This window comes from Hevea brasiliensis, chromosome 14, assembly GCF_030052815.1.
Source record: "Hevea brasiliensis isolate MT/VB/25A 57/8 chromosome 14, ASM3005281v1, whole genome shotgun sequence".
NCBI classification, from domain to species: domain Eukaryota; kingdom Viridiplantae; phylum Streptophyta; class Magnoliopsida; order Malpighiales; family Euphorbiaceae; genus Hevea; species Hevea brasiliensis.
In genome coordinates, this window is record NC_079506.1 from 21,854,516 (window position 1) to 21,875,670 (window position 21,155).

The following is a 21,155-nucleotide window of genomic DNA, read 5'->3' on the forward strand; positions in this document are numbered from 1 at the left end:
ATTTTAAGGGGTCAAACAATAATTTTTTAAAAAAAAAATTATTAAATTTTATAGGTAAAAATTGTAAAAATTTTTAAGAATTTAATTTAATTAATTATATTTAAGTTTAAAATAAAAGAATATATTTTTTTAATTTAAAAACTTTTTATTTAAAAAAAAATATGCATAATTATGTAATAATTCTTTTAAATTTTTCCTTATAAATAATTTATTCCAAATTAACCATTTTAAATTAATTAATAAGAAGAGAGCAAGCAATTAAGTTGAAGTAACAAAAAGTTTATTCTTAAATTTCCCTTTCTCCAAATTCAAACAATCCGAGACTTGCTGAAATACTTCACTAGATTGTACAAGAAATTTAAGACTTGCAAAAGAAAAATGAAAAACGTCAACGAGCGCCCCGATTTCTTCTTCTTGCAGCTGCTTTCATTTTCTCACTTGACAATCTATAAGCAGTTCCATCCACAAATGCAAAGTATACTCCACCCCAAGACCTTTTCATTGCAAAAACTAAATAAGGAAGCAATAAACCTGCTGCGAATCCTACCCCAATGCTCATGTAAAACCACTTATCAATGAAGCCATTGCCATTGTCTGTCTGATCTGCTTTCCCTCCACCTTCTGGATAATTGTCTCCTCCATTGTTTGAATCATTAGAACACTTCACCGTAAGAGGATCTCCACATAGACCAGGGTTCCCAGCGAAAGAGGATGCATTAAAAGTTGACATCTGATTTGTAGAAGGTATTATGCCTGACAAGTTATTGTTTGACACATTCAAACTCCCCAGAAATGTCAATGAAGATATGCTTTGGGGAATAGGACCTGAAAGCGTATTGCCTGAGAGATCAAGAGATAACAACTGACGCAATTCTGAAATGCTCTCAGGAATCTGGCCACTGATGTGGTTTCTTGATAGATTCAAAACTTCCAAACCAACTAATTTTGTTATTGCTTCAGGAAGTTCTCCACTTAAATTGTTTCCAGACATATCTATACAGGTTAGCAGGGAAAGAGTCCTAGTGTACCTTAATCCAAGGCCATTTATGGTCACATATATGTTCTCTTGGTAATTGTGATGTTCAGAAAGAGTTCCATAAAGCAAATAATGGTTAACGCTCTGCTGTTGAGTCATGGCTTTAAGATTGCTCAAGCTAGCAGGAATGGAACCATTTAATTGGTTTTCTGCCAGATCCAAAATTTGCAGGGAACTCCAATTTGAAAGTGCCAAAGGAAGTTCTCCAGAAAATTTATTTGACCTGAGACGAAGTATCCTGAGACGCGGAAAAGCTTCTCCAATCCATCGTGGTAAATTTCCTGTCAACATGTTGTTTCCGAAGTCTAAAGTTTCCAACTTTGACAAATTCTGAAGAGATGATGGAATTTTTCCAGAGAGTTGGTTGTTGCTCAAGTGAAGTGTTTGAAGCCCAGTTATCTGACCTATAGAGTTTGGAATCCCACAAGACAAATTGTTTTTTTGAAGGTCTAGAACAGTGAGAGAAGAACAATTTCCTATGCTTGAAGGAATGCTTCCTGCCAAGTTATTTTTTGAGAGATCAAGGACATCGAGCGATAACTCTCCCATTGAGGCTGGGATTGCACCGGTCAACTTGTTACCGGAAAGTGAAAGAAATGACAACACTGACATGACTTGACCAATATTTTCTGGTATACTACCGGAAAACTGGTTATTAGAAAGATCTAGTAAGTTGACATTTGGAAGTGGAATGGGTCCTTTGAATTGGTTGGAGCTCAAATCAACATCTGCATAGGAAATTATATTGAATGGATTTGGTATATGACCCTCTAAACTATTGAAAGAAACATTCAAAAAGGCTAGAATGCTAGTCATGTCCCAGAACCAATTTGGGATAGAACCGGAAATACCAGCCCCTGAGAAATCTAAAACGAGGACCCGTTTTTGAGATCTAAGCCAAGAAGGGAAGGACATACCTAGATGGCATGAACCCATCTCCAAGGCAATGACTTGGAAAGGCGGGACCCAAATGGAGCTTACATTCAAAACGAAAGAATTTTCTGATAAAATAATGTTCTCCAGTTTCCCCAGACTATGAAAATGTGCTTCTGAAATAACGCCTGTCAATTTATTGAGAGAAACATCAAGGGAAGACAACTCAGAGAGCAGTCCAATGCTATCAGGCAGAGTACCATTTAGCTTATTTGACGCAAGCGTGAGGGTAGTCAAACGCTGCAAGTTTCCAATGGAAGAAGGAATGGAACCTTGAAGCAAGTTATTGTTCAACCGGAGTTCGACAAGATTCTTGAGCTGGCCAATTGAATCTGGTAAACTTCCCGTCAGGTTGTTTAACGACAAGTCAATGTACTGCAAATTAGAAAGCTTGCCAATGGAGCTTGGAATCCCACCATCAATATGATTGTTGTGTAAATCAAAATGAATGAGGGATGTCATATTTCCAAGGAGAGCAGGAAGTCTACCATGTAACTCAGTGATAGATAAATCAAGAACTTGTATCTTTTTCCAGCTTCTTGAAAATAGTTGGAAGCAGCTTGCTGAGAGTTTCACATTATAATCAAGCATCAATGACTCCAAATTTGGTAATTCAGCAAAACCAAGTGGAATCCTTCCAGTCAACCAGCTATTTCTGATGTCAACAGATACAAGGCTGCTAATGTTCAGAAACCAATTCGGTAAGTTGGCCTCGAAGGAGTTTCCTTGAAGGCTTAGGAATTCAAGGGAAGTAAAATTAACAGAAGGAAGATAATATATGAAACCAGATAAAAAACAGAATTCTAAGCGCAACTCAGATAAAAGTGGAAGCTTGTTCAATGGCTCAATCCATCCTCCTCCTACCTTTGAAAGGTCTGCAGAATACATATTCAAATATTTTAGCGAGACAAGACCACTCGCCCATTCAAGATTATCAACATTTAAACTAACTGAAGAGACATCAAGAAACTGCAAGTTAGAGAGGTTTCCAAGATTTGGAGGAATTGCGCCACTAAACCCAGCAAATGACAGGTTCAAATATTGCAAGTTCTCTAAAGTGGAAAAGAAATGAGGAATTTTACCGCTGAATTTGTTCTCACTTAAATCCAGATGTTTCAAAGACTTGAGTTTTGCGAGTGAAGGTCTAATCTCCCCACCTAATGGCCGACGACCTGATGAATTTGGGAGATCAACTGCGAGAACAGCACCAGTTGTATTGTCACAAGCTATTCCTGACCATTGACAACAATTGGTTCCATGCCATGAGGAGAGCCGATTCCAGGAATCATTAAGACCCATTTTGAGGTCAAGAAGAGCGCCTCTCTCAGCTGCATTGCAGTGCACCAATTGAGCAACTCCACCCCAAATTAATTCTCCAGATAACAGACAGATAATCCAAAGAAATGGAAAGGTCTCCATAGATCAAACACTCAATGCCTTGTTTAGAAGCATAGAATTTAGACTAATTTTCAAGTAAGCTTTCTAAGAAAACTGCATGCATAGCATAGGTAGGCTTTAGTCCAATGATATTTATTGGGAAAACTGGAACCAATTGTAACAATTTTTAATTCTGTATAGCTGACTGCAAACAGTATGGTCTACCAGCTTTTACCAGCCATTGAATAAAAAATAAGTGGCGTATTATCAGGTTTTTTTTTTATGCCGTATTTTCAGGTTTTATCCCCCACCAACTTAGCCTCACAATTTTTTTTTCTATGTTATTAAATTTTAAATCCAAACTCAATCTCAAATGCGATTATATATTATTTAAATTCATTCTAATAGGTTCGATCAGATCGGATATTCACAAAAACTGAACTCGTTGCCATCACTATTTTTATGTGTAACTAATTAACAAAAGTATTTTTGTTAAGACTTGCTAAATTATATATTTTATACACATATTTTTATAATCGATGTAGAATCCCAAAAGATATTAAAACAACAATAACAATTTTTCACTTATTTAATTTAGGAAATTAAGTAACTATTTTACGTGATTTAATTAATTTAAAAAATATATTTTACATTTAAAATATAAAATAATATTCATTATATTCTTATTTTATTTCATATTAAACCATAAGCAAGTGAAGTTTTCATATTTTTCAATAATAATAATAATAATTATTATTATTATTAAAGAAAGACTTCGCCGTCTATTTCACGATTTGCCCATTATACTCGATCTTTTTTTCACTAATTAATTTAGAAAAAAATGGTTAAGTTGATGATCAGCTGCTCATAGGATTCAAGGGAAATTTCTTAGATACTTCAAAGGCATAAGCTATTTTAAATGATTACAATAGAATTTACAGATGCTTATCAATAAAAATGGTTGGTAAGATTTGAAATCTCAATTTAATGATTAAATTAGGCGAATCTTATCAATTAAATTAATCTTTTAACTATTTAATAATTATTATTAATATAATGCTTTTGGAAAGTAAATGCCATTACTAAAGACTAATTTTAATTATATATTTTAATCTTTTTAGTCAAAAAGAAGAATAGGTATTATTGCTTTTTCCTTCGCTTCTCCTCTAAGTAAAAAGCAACCGTCATTTAAGGTTTGCCATTGTAGAGTTGGAAGATGGAGTAGCTTGCGCTTTGTGATTTGGAGTGAACGTAAATTGGATTAACGGTCAAGTCTTTGCTAATTTATTTATTCAAAATTTTGATTCATTTTCAGATAAGTTTTGCGAGGTGGTTCTAATTTTAATTTCAAATATAATTTTTTAATTTTATACTTTTTAATTTTTAAAATTATCCCCACCAATCACAATTAAGCAAACTCATTAAAAGATGATAAAAACAACCCAAAAATTTGCTTCTTCAATTTATCCCTCCCATGGCCGAAACTTAGTATCTTTCCTCCATTAAAATTCTTTTCATCTCTCTCTTCATGCTTCTTTGATTTCCCACCATAATACCCTTCTTTCCTTCATTAAACCTTGTCAATTTTCTTGGGAGAGTGTTTGGCAGCCTAGAAAAAGAAAGAAAGTGAAGGAAAATCTAAGTTGGGCTAAGAGAAAATTCTGCCACTAAGGTTAGTGCTTATTCTCCATTATTTTCTTGATTAATTCTTGGATTTGGTTTCTAAGCATGGGAAATAGCAAGAAGAATTTATAAAATCGGGTATGTATGCATGGGAGGAATTTTGCCAGCCTAGGTATATGGAGGAAGTGATGTGTTTAATGAGATTTAAACTTGAATTCTAACTTAGGAGAGGTGCTAGATATGAAAAGTAAGTTAAATTTGCATGTATAGTATGAAATTGTGATTTTGAAGTTAGGGTTTAGAACCAATTTGGGAGAAATGATGTTATGATGCTTAATTGTGGATGTTGAGGTCAATTGTTGAGCAATTGATGTGTGTTGGTTGCAATTTGAAGTTGGTAGTTGATGGAATTGGGCTATTAGAAGTGTAGTTTCTTTACAGGAATTTTTGAACCTTGAGTCCAGTATATAATTATGATCATAAGTAGAGTTGTGTTACTCCAATTGGTGTGAGGCCAATTGGAGATGAAACGTAGGACAATTTCCCACATTTTTTATGAAGAAACTTTGCCCAGAAAACCAATTTAAGTTGACCTAAAAATTGCCTCAATCTGGGTAACACACAAGCTGTCCCTAGAAAATGACTAAATGAACAGTGTTTGTTCAAATGGTCATAACTCAGTGTAGAAATGTCCAATTGACCTGAATTTTATATCAATAGAAAGCTTAGACAATTTAGAATAACTTTCATGAAGAACATAACTCTAAATTTTGATCAGAACTTAATGAAATTGTCCATCAAATTCAGGACACCAAAACTGCCAAAATTGGTTTTTGCCCAGAAATTCTGGGTAGAGACTAATCCGGCCAGTTATGGTAATTTGGCCATAACTTGAGTTACAAAACTCTAAATGGAGTGATTCAAAAAGGGAATTAAAGAAGACACATAAAGGAACAACTTTGATAAAGAAAAGTTTGCCAAATTCTCACTGTAGCTTAGACCAATGGAACAGTAAACATAGGACACAAAAACTGAATTTTTGAAAATACTTCTAGGAGGCTTTGAAGTACAATTGGCAATCAATGCCAATAAATTTAGAACTCAAAATGTGGTATAATTATGTATCTAAAATTTGTATACAAATTATATATGAAAAAGTCAACAAATTGAGTGAATAGTAATGTGTGAATAGTAACTCAAAAAATATAAGAAATAATAAATTAAAGAAGCCATTATGAGTACTAATATATATAGTGTAATTAGTGAATTAAAAATTCTTGAATTTGAGTGACCCTAGGACATAAGGGAATAACCAATATAAAGGACCTTAGGTAAAAATTATGACTGTAATATGTTCAACCATTTGGACAAGATTGGGATTCCAGAATTTTTTTGGTTCTGGATTTAGAAGAAAATAATGAACCAGTTATTGTTATTTGACCATAACTGGAGCCCTAAAACTTTAATTGACATAATACAAATTAATATGAATAAATAAGATGAAGACTTAGGACTTTATTTTAGGAACCTGGAACCAATTCTAAGCCTGAGTGCTTGGAATTGTATGACCAATAAAAATAGAAAATCTGGAAATGAATAGACTTACAGTGGTTCAAAGACTCGATCATTACTTATTTCTTTAAAATTAAAGTTATACTACTTCAAAATAAATGATTAAAAAGAGAAATTTAAGTTAATCTAAAATCCATAAAATGTTCATGGATTATTTGGAATCTGAATGATAATTTATATAAATGGTATAATGAATAAATGAATCAAAAGAATGTAAGCATGAGACATTAGTTCTCTTTATTTGAGAAAGGAAAAATTGCTTTGAGTACAGTTATATATGAGAATAATTGTTATGAATTGTGATCAATATGGATAATATAATGAATGTATAAATTTGAATGTATAAATTAGGATGAATGTATAAAGTTATGTAAAAATGAGATTAGATATTTATGCTTCTGCTATGAATAAAATTTAAATACTATAGATTATAATTAGAAAATAAAATGAAATAGTAAAACTTAGGAACATTTAATGGTACTAATGTGCTTATATATTGCCTAGACACTTCTATCAGATTTGATAGATTGGCATGCCAATAGGGTATTGTTTTAGCAGTACTGCGTAAGGTTTTATGCCTTATTTATGGCTTTTATCCCCGATTATCTGTTATCATGGCTTTTAGTCATACTGATCTGTTATCATGGCTTTTAGCCATACTGATTTCATACATGGTTGACGTTCCGTATTTCACGTCTCATGGTATGACGGCCCAAGACACCACGGTGTCCAGTGCCCAGTGACCCTCTTATCCAGTTTAATCAGCCTATCATAGATTACTTGGGCAGTGTAATTTGTTAAAATAAGTTAAAAATATTAGAAATTAAAAATATTAGAGATTAACTAAATGAGTAAGAAGACCTGAAATAAATTAGATTAGCTCTAAGAATCTATTTAATAGAAAGAACTGAAATGAACTGGACTGATGTTAAAATTTATCTATTATAAAATGACTCTGAGAACGTTAATTATTATAAAATAATCTAAGATAACCTAGCAAGTATTGAACGAAATGATAAAAAGATTAGCAATAAAAATATAACTTAAATAAACATTACAAATGCACATTTTCATAATTATATAAAGTTAAGAATAATATTCTTAGAATTTTTGTGGATTGTATATTATTACTGTGAATTTAGGAATTAAGCGCTTCTGAAGAGGAATAAATTAGAACAAAAAATAGTTGATGCTAGAAGTATTATATTAAATTAGATTAAATTCTAGAATATCCAAATTATGATCCATTCTTTCTTTATTTGTATATATTATTTTCTTGTTATATTATTGCACCACTAAGTAGAAATGCTTAGCGCAATGGATTTTTTTTCCTCGCACAGGTACTGGAGACAAAGCCTAGTAGACATTAGACTGGGATTTTGGAGTTCCAATCTGCAGAGTATTCAAGGTTATCACCTCCTCAGCAATGTATATAGATAAAGCTCATATAGGTTATATTATGTATTTTGTACATTATAATTAGTTATTATTTATAATGTAAATTATGAATTGTATGTTGAAATATAGATTATGAAATTGTAATTAATTTATAGATCATGTAAATTATAAATTCATGTAATCATTCTGTAAATCATGTAAATTAATAAAACTTGAGAATTTTTATATATAAATTGTGCATGCATGGAAATGAATATGAAATTGAAATATATGGATGATATTTGGAATATGAGTTGATTGTGAGAATAATTGATGAGATTTTTATTGTAGAATGTTATTGAAAAATTTCAAGCAGGTGAATAGTGAAATACACTAAACGGTAATACAATAGGGAAAACTCCGCCAGTTTTTCCCTCATAAATAAATTGAATGATTAATTAAAAGGGCAAGAAGAAAAAAAAATTTATTTAGGAATAAAATAAGATAAGATAGGGTGCTCCGGTACTGAGTGTGACATGCCTCGCTCGCCTACAGTTTAGACGGGTAAGGTATGTTACAATTAATTAATTTTATATTCTAAATATAACGAATTTATCACAATAATTTTAGAAAAAGTTAAAAAGTATAGAATTTAATTGATATGCGATATAATTAAAAAATTGAAAATATAGATTTTTTGTATTTTCTCTAAAATTATTAAAAATTTTAAAATATAAATTATTAATTATAAATATATTTTATGTAAATTATTAATTAAAATATGTAAATTTAAATGGGTTCAAGTATTTTCTAAGTAAAATAATTGGTTTTGGGTATTTAAATTACTAATTGAATTCGAATAGAATAATTTATATATATATATATTTTATATGTTGTCATCTTAGCATAATGTAAAGACTAAAAATTAATTTTTTTCCTTAAATATTTACTATAAAGTTACATATAATTAATTAAATAACATACAATAACAATAATAATTAAGTCTCTCAAACTAGTTAAAATTAGCTATGTGAATTTTTTTTTCTATTAAGTTATATTCGAAATCAATTTCATATCAATATTCAAATATTATAAATCTTTTGATACTATTTACTTAAGTATCTCCATTTTCATTCTTATTTCTGTCATGACTCGAACCCGCGGGCCGTACCGGCATTAAAACCTAGGTCAGTATAAAACCTTTGAGGCCTATAGTAAGCCTTATTATTCCCAAATTCATAACCAGGGCCAAAAACTGATGCCTATTTTGTAAATAAAATAAAATAAAATATTACATTTTTATTTGGGTCAACTCAAGCCGATAACCATCAAAACTAAAATCAGGGGAACACAGCTCAGCCCTGATACTACTGTTTGCAAACATTTTAAATATCATAAAAATTTTGCATTTAGTAAAACGCCAAAACTTAAATTTATATAATACTTGATGAGATTATTACTATTGCTAATATATGCAGTGTTCTAGATTATAATTTTGGAAAATAATAATACAAATAAATAACTGCTAATAAAATTGCGAGGAAGGAAACAAGTTATTCTAAAAAAGAATTTCTCCTGTAGTCTGGAAAAATAGGATGAACAAAAGCGAGTGTTCGACTTATAGAGTAAGATATTGATTTTAAATACAATTTCTATAAAAAAAAAAAACCTAAATGAAATCTTGATAAAAATATATAAATTAAAATAAAAACATATAATATTAAAAGATCAAAAATTGAATAATATAAAAATATGAATGAAATTTACATAGAAGTATAAAAAATACAATAAAAATAAAAATATTAGAGAGGCAAATAGTAATTTTGTAAGAATACACTAAAATTTTATAGGTTAAATTTTAAATTTAAAAGTTTTTACAGAGCAAATAGTAATTTTGAAAAAATTAATTAAAGTTTATAAATAAAATTTTCATTTTGAAAACTTTTAAGGGGTCAAACAATAATTTTTTTAAAAAAATTTATTAAATTATATATGTAAAATTATAATTTTGAAAACTTTTGGAGTAACCGCTGCTCCTGCAACACTTCCTTAGTAGATGTCATGGAATTATGTTAACGCTCCCTTGTTTCGAAGGTAAAATTTTTTAAGAAATTAATTTAATTAATTATTTTTAATTTAAAATTTTTTTATTTAAAAAATTATACATAATTATGTAATAATTCTTTTAAATTTGTCTTTACAAATAATTTATTCCAAACTAACTATTTTAAATTAATTAGTAAGAAGAGGGCAAGCAATTAAGTTGAAGAAACAAAAAGTTTATTCTTAAATTTCCCTTTCTCCAAATTCAAACAATCCGAGACTTGCAAAAGAAAAATGAAAAACGTCAACGAGCGCCCCGATTTCTTCTTCTTGCAGCTGCTTTCATTTTCTCACTTGACAATCTATAAGCAGTTCCATCCACAAATGCAAAGTATACTCCACCCCAAGACCTTTTCATTGCAAAAACTAAATAAGGAAGCAATAAACCTGCTGCAAATCCCACCCCAATGCTCATGTAAAACCATTTATCAATGAAGCCATTGCCATTGTCAGTCTGATCTGCTTTCCCTCCACCATCTGGATAATTGTCTCCTCCATTGTTTGAATCATTAGAACACTTCACCGTAAGAGGATCTCCACATAGACCAGGGTTCCCAGCGAAAGAGGATGCATTAAAAGTTGACATCTGATTTGTAGAAGGTATTATTCCTGACAAGTTATTGTTTGACACATTCAAATTCCCCAGAAATGTCAATGAAGATATGCTTTGGGGAATAGGACCTGAAAGCCTATTGCCTGAGAGATCAAGAGATAACAACTGACGCAATTCCGAAATGCTCTTAGGAATCTGGCCACTGATGTGGTTTCTTGATAGATTCAAAACTTCCAAACCAACTAATTTTGTTATTGCTTCAGGAAGTTCTCCACTTAAATTGTTTCCAGACATATCTATGCTGGTTAGCAGGGAAAGAGTCCTAGTGTACGTTAATCCAAGGCCATTTATGGTCACATATATGTTCTCTTGGTAATTGTGATCGTCAAAAAGAGTTCCATAAAGCAAATAATGGTTAACGTTCTGCTGTTGAGTCATGGCTTTGAGATTGCTCAAGTTAGCAGGAATGGAACCATTTAATTGGTTTTCTGCCAGATCCAAAATTTGCAGGGAACTCGAATTTGAAAGTGCCAAGGGAAGTTCTCCAGAAAATTTATTTGACCTGAGACTAAGTATCCTGAGACGCGGAAAAGCTTCTCCAATCCATCGTGGTAAGTTTCCTGTCAACATGTTGTTTCCGAAGTCTAAGGTTTCCAACTTTGACAAATTCTGAAGAGATGATGGAATTTTTCCTGAGAGTTGGTTGTTGCCCAAGTGAAGTGTTTGAAGCCCAGTTATCTGACCTATAGAGTTTGGAATCTCACCGGACAAATTGTTTTTTTGAAGGTCTAGAACAGTAAGAGAAGAACAATTTCCTATGCTTGAAGGAATGCTTCCTGCCAAGTTATTTTTTGAAAGATCAAGGACATCGAGCGATATCTCTCCAATTGAGGCTGGGATTGCACCAGTCAACTTGTTACCAGAAAGTGAAAGAAATAACAACACTGACATGACTTGACCAATATTTTCTGGTATACTACCGGAAAACTGGTTATTAGAAAGATCTAGTAAGATGACATTTGGAAGAGGAATGGGTCCTTTGAATTGGTTGGAGCTCAAATCAACACTTGCATAGGAAATTATATTGAATGGATTTGGTATATGACCCTCTAAACTATTGAAAGAAACATTCAAAATGGCTAGACTGCTAGTCATGTCCCAGAACCAATTTGGGATAGAACCGGAAATACCAGCCCCTGAGAAATCTAAAACGTGGACCTGTTTTTGAGATTTAAGCCAAGAAGGGAAGGACATACCTAGATGGCATGAACCCATCTCCAAGGCAATGAATTGGAAAGGAGGGACCCAATTGGAGCTTACATTCAAAATGAAAGAATTTTCTGATAAACTAATGTTCTCCAGTTTCCCCAGACTATGAAAATGTGCTTCTGAAATAACACCTGTCAATTTATTGAGAGAAACATCAAGGGAAGACAACTCAGAGAGCAGTCCAATGCTATCAGGCAGAGCACCATTTAGCTTATTTGACGCAAGCGTGAGGGTAGTCAAACGCTGTAAGTTTCCAATAGAAGAAGGAATGGAACCTTGAAGCAAGTTATTGTTCAACCGAAGCTCGACAAGATTCTTGAGCTGGCCAATTGAATCTGGTAAACTTCCGGTCAAGTTGTTTAACGACAAGTCAATGTACTGCAAATTAGAAAGCTTACCAATGGAGCTTGGAATGCCACCCTCAATATAATTGAAGTGTAAATCAAATTGAATGAGAGATGTCATATTTCCAAGAAGAGCAGGAAGTCTACCATGTAGCTCAGTAATAGATAAATCAAGAACTTGTATCTTTTTCCAGCTTCTTGAAAATAGTTGGAAGCAGCTTGCTGAGAGTTCGAAATTATAATTAAGCTTCAATGACTGCAAATTTGGTAATTCACCAAAACCCAGTGGAATCCTTCCAGTCAACATGCCATTTCTGATGTCAACAGATACAAGGCTGCTAATGTTCACAAACCAATTCGGTAAGTTGGCCTTGAAGGAGTTGTCTCGAAGATTTAGGACTTTAAGGGAAGTAAAATTAACAGAAGAAATAGAATATATGAAACCAGATAAAACACAGAATTCTAAGTGCAACTCAGATAAAAGTGGAAGCTTGTTCAATGGCTCAATCCATTCTCCTCCTACCTTTGAAAGGTCTACAGAATACATATTCAAATACTTTAGTGAGACAAGACCACTCACCCATTCAAGATTATCAACATTTGAACTAAATGAAGAGACATCAAGAAATTGCAAGCTAGAGAGGTTTCCAAGATTTGGAGGAATTGCGCCACTAAACCCAGCAAATGACAAGTTCAAATATTGCAAGTTCTCTAAAGAGGAAAAGAAATGAGGAATTTTACCACTGAATTTGTTCCCACTTAAATCCAGGTATTTCAAGGACTTAAGTTTTGCGAGTGAAGGTCTAATCTCCCCACCTAATGGCTGACGACCTGATGAATTTGGGAGATCAACTGCGAGAACAGCACCAGTTGTATTGTCACAAGCTATTCCTGACCATTGACAGCAATTGGTTCCATGCCATGAGGAGAGCCGATTCCAGGAATCATTAAGACCCATTTTGAGGTCAAGAAGAGCCTCTCTCTCAGCTGCATTGCAGTGCACCAATTGAGCAAACCCACCCCAAATTAATTCTCCGGATAACAGACAGATAATCCAAAGAAATGGAAAGGTCTCCATAGATCAAACACTCAATGCCCTCTTCAAAAGCAAAGAAATTAGACTAATTTTCAAGTAAGTTTTCTGAGAAAACTGCATGCATAGGTAAGTTTCATCCCACGATATTTAAAGGCAAAAATGGAACAAATTGCAACAATTTTTAATTCTGTATAGCTGACTACAAACAGTTTAGTCTACCAGGTTTTACCAGCCATTGAATAAAAAATAAGTGGCGTAGTATCAGGTTTTTTTTTTATGCCGTATTTTCAGGTTTTGACCCCCACCAATTAGCTACACTTTTTGGAAAATTATTGCACGAGCCATAGCACTAAAAAATAAAAAGTCAGTTTTTCCTTAATTTAAAAAAGATGACACCTTATATTTAAATAAAAAAAAGATGCATACACACTGAGTGCGCTCAATAATTTCAATCACAATTACTATCACATAATCCTGAGCCTGAGAGATCCTAGAGGACAGTGGCCATCTATCTTCATTGGGTAGATATAATGACTATCCGCAGTGATTGCTTTAATGGGGTACTACATTTTCTTTTGAAAAGTTCTGTTAGGTTATTAACTAGGAGATCCAGCCGGAAAGACTTTTGATAACTCAATTTCCGAAATTGGTTGCCTCCAAACCCGATTATATATTGTCTCAATCTATTTTATCAGGGTTCAGTTAGAATGAGCACCCATAAAAACTTGATTTGTTGTCATCCCTACTTTTATGTCTAATTGATTAATGAAAGCATTTTTGTTAAGACATGTTAATTTATATATTTTATACACATATTTTCATAATGGATGCTTAATCCTGAAAGATATTGGAGCCACAATAATAACAATTTTTCACTTATTTAATTTAGGAAATTAAGTAACTAGTTTTACATGATTTAATTAATTTAAAAAAAATTGTTTTATATTTAAAATATAAAATAATATTCATTATATTCTTATTTTATTTCATATTAATCCATAAGCAAGTGAAGTTTCCATATTTATCAATTCTTAGCATTATTTTATTATTTTTAAAAAAGGGACTTTGCCGTCTATTTCACGATTTGCCCATCATGCACGATCTTTTGTTTATTAATTAATTCAGAAAAAAATAGTTAAGTTGATGACCAGCTGCTCATAGGACTCGAGGGAAATTTCTTAAATATTTCGGAAAGTTATTTTAAGTGATTATCGAAAAATTTATAAATTATTAAAAAAAAACGATTATTAAGGTTTAAATTATCGATTTAATAATAAAACTGAATAAATTTTATTAAATAAATTAACTATATTAATTATTTAATAATTTTTTTAATATAATTATTATTTAATATAATGCTTTTGGAAAGTAAATGCCATTCCTAAAGAGTAATTTTAATTATATATTTTAATCTTTTCAGTCAAAAAGAACAAGAATAGATATCATGTTTTTTCCTTCACTTCTTCTATAGTAAAAGCAACCGTCATTTAAGGTTTGCCATTGTAACGTTGGAAGATGAAGTAGCTTGGCAACAAATTGGTTTCGATTTGTGATTTGGAGTGAACTTAAATTGGATTAACGATCGAAGTCTGCTAATTTATTTAGTCAAAATTTCGATTCATTTGCAGTTTTATGGGGCGGTTTAAATCTTATTTTCAAATAAAAGTTTAAAGAATCAATTTAATCATATATGTTAGAATTATAACTCAAAATTCTAGTAAGATTTAAAGGGACTTTTTTCTAATTTGAGTAAGAGAAATATTCCTTAATAGGATATAGAAATATTTTCTATAAATGAATATTTTCTATATAAAGTAGAACTCCTATTTTAGTGTTATTCCTAAATTAAGTGGGACTCCTAATCAGATTAGGATTGAGGGAATTAACACTATAAATAGGAGATGGTGGAAAGGGTTATTTGGCTTTCAACTTATGGAGTGAGGCTGTTGCCCATTGTAGAGAGGGGCCTTGCCAATTGCTAAGGATTTGGCTCTTCCCATTGATGAGGGGCACTTACCCATTATAGTGGAGAAATGCTTCGGCTTAAGGTGGAGTAAAAACATAGAATTCAAGAGAAAGTGATTCTTATCCATTGGTGAGAGGACTCTTGTTCATATAGTTGAAGGCACCCTTTGTGGTGTAATGTTGTAATAGTAAATATATTAGGTTATGTCTAGAAGAGACTGAGAGGGACTAACTAATATATTTACTATGAGCAGTTTGATATTGTATGGGTTTTCTTGGGTGTTATTGGGTTAATGGGTAGTATAGTTATAAGCTTGTAACGATGATTTATTTATTGTTGATAGTGAAAAATGGCATGCCCGTGAATGTAGCCGTATGTTGAGAGGGTGAATCACGTAAGTATTGGTGTTTTGTGTGTTTGCTTCATTTCTTTGTAGTTTACATACTTCCGCAGTACACAACAATTGGTATCACAACATGGAAATAATATTGGTGAGTTTGGTTGAAGGTGGAGCTACTGCGACATGTAAAAGTCGCACATGCAATAATGGTGATGATGGTGAGTTGAAATTGAAGTGAAGCTCTTGATGCAAAATCAAGAAGATTGATTACGTGAAAAGTTTTTGAAGAAAGAAGCAAAGAAGCAAAGAAGCAAGTTACATCCAAGATGAAGATTGGAAAGATTGATGATTTGAAGGGTTCGAGTTCAAGCATAGAGATGTGATGATTGAAGGCACCCAAGAATTTGAGGTATGCAATGGTTGATGGATTTTGAGTCAAGGTGGAGATTGTTAGAATTATGACTCGAAATCCTAGTAAGATTTGAAGAGACGTTTTTCTAATTTGAGTAGGAGAAATATTCCTCAATAGGATAGAGGAATATTTCCTATATAAAGTAAAACTCTTATTTTAGTGTTATTTCTAAATTGAGTGGGACTCCTAATTGAGGGAATTAATACTATAAATAGGAGAATGGTGGAAAGGGTTATTTGGCTTTCAGTTCATGGAGTGAGGCTGTTGCCCATTGTAAAGAGGGGCCTTGTCAATTGCTGAGGATTTGACTCTGCCCATTGATGAAGGTCACTTGTCCATTGCAGAAGGTGGAGTAAAGACATAGAATTCAAGAGAAAGGGATTCTTGTCCATTGGTGAGAGTGCTTTTGCCCATATAGTTGAAGACACCCTTTATTGTGTAGTGTTGTAATAGTAAATATATTGGGTTATGTCTAGAGGAGACTGAGAGGGACTAACTAATATATTTAATATGAACAATTTGATATTATATGGATTCTCTTGGGTGTAATTGGGTTGATGAGTAGTATAGCTACGAGCTTGTAACGATGATTTATTTATTATTGCTAGTGGAAGATGGCATGCCCGAAGATGTAGCTCTATATTGAGAGGGTGAACCACGTAAATATTAGTGTTTTGTGTGTTTACTTTATTTCTTTGCAGTTTACACGCTTCTGCAGTGCACAACACTATATTTTTCAATTTTTACTAATTATATTCCACAATCATTGAATTCGTATATTAATTACATAATGGATTTATCACGTCACGCCAACAAGAAGATATAATTAGAGAAAGCTCAAAAGTATATGATTTAAATAGTAATTTAATTAGTATATGGTATAATTAAAAAAATTAAAAATACAGTTTTTTATTTTTTCTCTAAAATTATTAAATTTTAAAATATATAATTAATAAATGATATATATTTTATATAAATTATTAACTAAAATATATAAATTTAAATAGATTCAAGTATTTTTCAAGTAATATAATCGAGTGAAATCAGAAATTTAAGTTGGGAGCACAAAACTCAGCACGTTCAAACACAAAATATTGATACATCAAATCTTCCATCTATCTATACATAGCTCAATAAAATTCTAATACTATAAATGAAATTATCAATTAATTCTATTGAATTACGGGTCATTTAAGTATATTTCAATTAGCATAATCTTCTATTCCATTTTGCACCTTATACATCCACCCCAATATTTTCTTTTTCTAATCTGTAATTCTTTCTTAGAATAAGCCTTTCCTGTCATTTCTTATAATTTAGGGCCTGTTTGGTTTAACTGTTGAATACAGCTGATAATTGTTAATTGATAGCTGTTACTATTAGCTGATAGCCGATAGCTGGTAGTTGATGATAGCTGATTTATGTTCGGTGTTTGGTAATACTATATTTAGCTGTTACTATTTATATGCGAAATGATTAATAAATGTATATATTATATAATTTATTTTATTATTGAAATAAATATAAAATTATAAATTTATTATATTATATTATTTATTTTATTATTAAATTAAATATATAATTATAAAATTAATATATTATATCATTTATTATATTATTAAAATTAATATATAATTATTAATCTATTATATTATATTGTTTATTTTATTATTGAAATAAGAAAATAATTAAATTTTTTTAAAAAATAATTAAATAACTTTAAAAATATAGATAAAATAATAAAGTAATTATTATTGTTGATAAAGGAAAAACTTATAATTAATTTTAAGTTTTTAGATGTAAATAAATATTTTATATTTTATGTTATTAATAAAAAAATGTTTTAACAAAATTGAAATGCATTAATTAATTAAAATATTAAAATTATAAATGAAAAAGATAAAAGTATTAATCATATTAATTTTTGAGTTAAATAAAAAAGGATAATATAGTCAAAATAAAAAATAAAATCAAATCAGCTATCAGTCGATAAGAAATAGCTCTAAAAATAGAGCTGATACAAACTGCAACTGATAGGTAGCATATCAATTACCTATCAGTCATCAGCTTTATTTTTTGAAGCTTACCAAAAACTCTAGTTCACCTATCAGTCATCAGCTATCAGTTATATCCAATACGTAAACTAAACACCTCCTTTGTTAGGGGTGAGCAAATTTCAGTTTAAACTAAAAAATTGAATCGAACCAAATCTTCGGTTCAATCGGTTTGGTTTTAAAATTTAATCAGTTTGGTTTGATTTTATATTATAAAAATTTCAATTATTTTGGTTCGGTTCAGTTTTGAAGAAAAAAATCAGTGAATTGAACCGAATAGTAATTTTATATATTTAAATCGAACTAAATCAATTTTTGAATTGATTTATTTTTATGGAAAATTCATGAATTATATTTAATTATATATATATATATAAATTGTTTAATTTCATTGATTAATGATTATTAGGTTCAAACCAAAGTCAAAATTAGGCCAAAAAACTTAAAAATCAAATCTAAATTAAAAAATCAAAACCAATCTATTTAAATTGAACCGAACCGAAATAGAACGGTTCGATTCGATTTGATTTTTATCCATTTTAATTCGATTCAGTTTCTAAAATATGTAATTTGATTTTTATAATTTAATTCGATTTAGTTCAATTTAATTTGATTTGAATCGAATACTCACCCTACCCTTAGTCACCTTCTTCGAAATCATCACCTTTCACACGCCATAAAAGTCGTCTTCCGTCTTCTTCTTCTTTTTTTTTTTTTTCAACTTCCATATCCATTATAGAATTATTGATAATGGTTTAGTACATGTTATTTCAACAAAGGATCATTACTCATTAGTACTGACAAAATCACTAAATCAGCAAAAATAATGAAAAATCATTTCTAGGTTTCGCTTAAAATTAGATAATATACACAACAACAACAATTAATTAATTAGTTTTAACTTAATTAATATTAAAAAAAATCAAAAATCATAATATAAACTATATAAATCAATATGACACATCAAAATCAAATTAACCACCTCTTAATATAAATAGAAAAATATAATATTCAACCAAAATTTTCCATCAAACCTATTCAATGATATTTTAATAATCAAAACATTAAAAGAAAATGATTAATTTTTATTTATTTGTGGTATTTATTTTCTTTATATTTTATGATTCATTTTACAAACATTTCTTAGAGCATTTTAAATAGATTAAATATAAATAAAAGAAATGTTATATTGCTATATTTTCATTTACTTAAATAATATACCAATAATGATTATATCTACACATTTCTGATTGAAATTCACCCGAAATTTCACAGTTTCAAAGTTGATCGATTACATGAAAAATATATACATATATATACGTCTTTGACACTTTGAAAAATTATATGCACGAACAAAGAAAAATCTTAAAGATCACCCCTGAAAAATGGATCACTTAAGAATGGGTTGGAGAAGGTTCCTCCTCCATTGGGGAAGAGTGAGGAGACAGATAAGGCCAAGAACAAACCCCCAAGCATATCTGTCATTTACCAAAGAAGTTATCTCATCTTTAGCAGGTAGTTCCTCCCCACCTCGAAAGAAGGTTGCAAATAATCCCCACGCCAGACACAGCACACTTCCACTCAGACCACCAATGCCCAGCAAGAGGGATGTTGCAAAAGAAAGAAATGTGACTGTGCTTCTTCCAAACATAGCTTGTGCTATGCGACCTCCTTCGAGTCTGCCACAGGGTAACAAATTCAATGAAGTCACAACCATTCCTGCAGACGCATAGTATTGTCAGGAGTCAAGATCTCAAACATGGGACACCATCTTCTGTAAAAATATAGAACCAGAACAACCAAACCAAAACAACATACTTCAAGTTGGTCTCGCTGTCCCAGGCTGCTAGCCAAACTCATAAACCAGCTCACAACCCAACATAACCAATCAGCAAATGTATAAGTGTATGCTAAATTAATGTTACCGATCATAACATGATAATTATAATGGCAACCATGACAATTAATAAATGTAGAATTTGTGGAAATAAAAAATCGAATGATCCATCATTCTTCAGTTTCATTTGCCAACTTGATCTATTGCTACAGTGCACAAAGTCTGTATCAGTCAAGAGAGGTGCTTATAAAGCTTCTGCTTCTTATTATTGTTTGTAATAGGACCTCAAGCATAGTCCTAATATAAAAGTTCAAAACAAATGATTAACAGCAAGTGTACAAGTCAGTTTACACCTGGTTTGCAGGCCTACGGATAACTGATGTACAAGAAGGATTTGCATCCTTCACTATACTCTTTTATCAGGAAACTTTTACCAGTACCATGTGACTGAACATATCCTAAATCTTTAGCATTCTTCATGATTAAGTATTGACACTCACTTATCAGAAGGTGAAAAAAAGAAAGTACAAAATTGCTTAACTAATTTGTTTCTTTGCTCGGTAAGTTGTCTCATCTCATATACAACCAGAAAGTATTGCATACATAACAGAGATCCAAAAGATCAAGGACTCACCTGAGAGTCCAGCAAAAGCAAGGGATCAACAGGAACCCCCACACCCTCCACTGCATAAGGCAATACATTTCCAAGGTCATCTGTATAAGGTCCAATAACATATTGGATGAAAGAAGGTAAGGGATTGTTGTAGAAGAATTGTGGCCTTATATACTTGCAAGATAAAAAAAAAAGGTAAGCATTAAACTAATCAAATCAATCAAGGAGGTTTTTACAATGATATGCATAGGCACACTACTATAACCCCATGATAAGGATAAATGGACATCTGGCAATTCAACTGTGTTCCATTTTGCTGGATTTGGGAATACACCAATCTAACACATGTACAGATGTACACACATCGTTGCACAGCATAAATTCCAGAATAGCATAACAAATGGTTGATTCTACTATTCACAACCATAAAGTGCAAACTTATTAACTATTATCCAAACAGTGTTTCTAATAAGGGAACAATCTCATATGACATTCTTGCTGAACATGCTGTTCATTATTTCAGGGTGTTCTTGTGACACAGCTTGCCCCATTGTTATAGATGGGTTATCCCTTTTGTGGTGGCAACTGGCAAGCAGGTCCCGTGGCAGGGTGACTGTTGTGAAAGGAACGTAAGATGGCTCACTAGAACTCACAAATGCTGCAAAATAAAGTAATCATAGCAAGCAATAAAGTGAGGACAGCAAAGAGAT

General features: G+C 31.3%; 2 protein-coding genes and 1 long non-coding RNA gene across 3 annotated transcripts; all 3 read right to left on the bottom strand.

The window, feature by feature from the left end:
- Window positions 1-388: 388 nt before the first annotated feature.
- LOC131172895 (receptor-like protein EIX2) lies at window positions 389-3,388 on the bottom strand. The gene is made up of 2 exons (XM_058134436.1): window positions 1,863-3,388; window positions 389-1,811 (listed from the first exon to the last, which is right to left on the bottom strand). Exons 1-2 carry the CDS (start codon window positions 3,386-3,388, stop codon window positions 389-391), a joined length of 2,949 nt encoding a protein of 982 aa, XP_057990419.1.
- A 6,877-nt stretch (window positions 3,389-10,265) lies between these two features.
- LOC131172896 (receptor-like protein EIX2) lies at window positions 10,266-13,279 on the bottom strand. Its single transcript, XM_058134437.1, has one exon. The coding sequence runs from the start codon at window positions 13,263-13,265 to the stop codon at window positions 10,266-10,268; it is 3,000 nt and encodes a 999-aa protein (XP_057990420.1). The 5' UTR covers window positions 13,266-13,279.
- Window positions 13,280-19,213: 5,934 nt separating this feature from the next.
- On the bottom strand, window positions 19,214-20,335 carry LOC131173161 (uncharacterized). The gene is made up of 2 exons (XR_009143391.1): window positions 19,814-20,335; window positions 19,214-19,714 (listed from the first exon to the last, which is right to left on the bottom strand). It is a non-coding gene; the product is annotated as an uncharacterized LOC131173161 (long non-coding RNA).
- Between the last annotated feature and the right edge of the window lie 820 nt (window positions 20,336-21,155).

Excerpts from the sequence above, each read along its gene's own strand:
- LOC131172895 (XM_058134436.1), bottom strand. The coding sequence starts at position 3,388 with ATGGAGACCTTTCCATTTCTTTGGATTATCTGTCTGTTATCTGGAGAA. Across the intron at positions 1,812-1,862 it reads TCCGGTTCTATCCCAAATTG|TTTAGAGGGTCATATACCAA; the intron begins GTTCTGGGACAT and ends TTCTTTCAATAG.
- LOC131172896 (XM_058134437.1), bottom strand. The coding sequence starts at position 13,265 with ATGGAGACCTTTCCATTTCTTTGGATTATCTGTCTGTTATCCGGAGAA.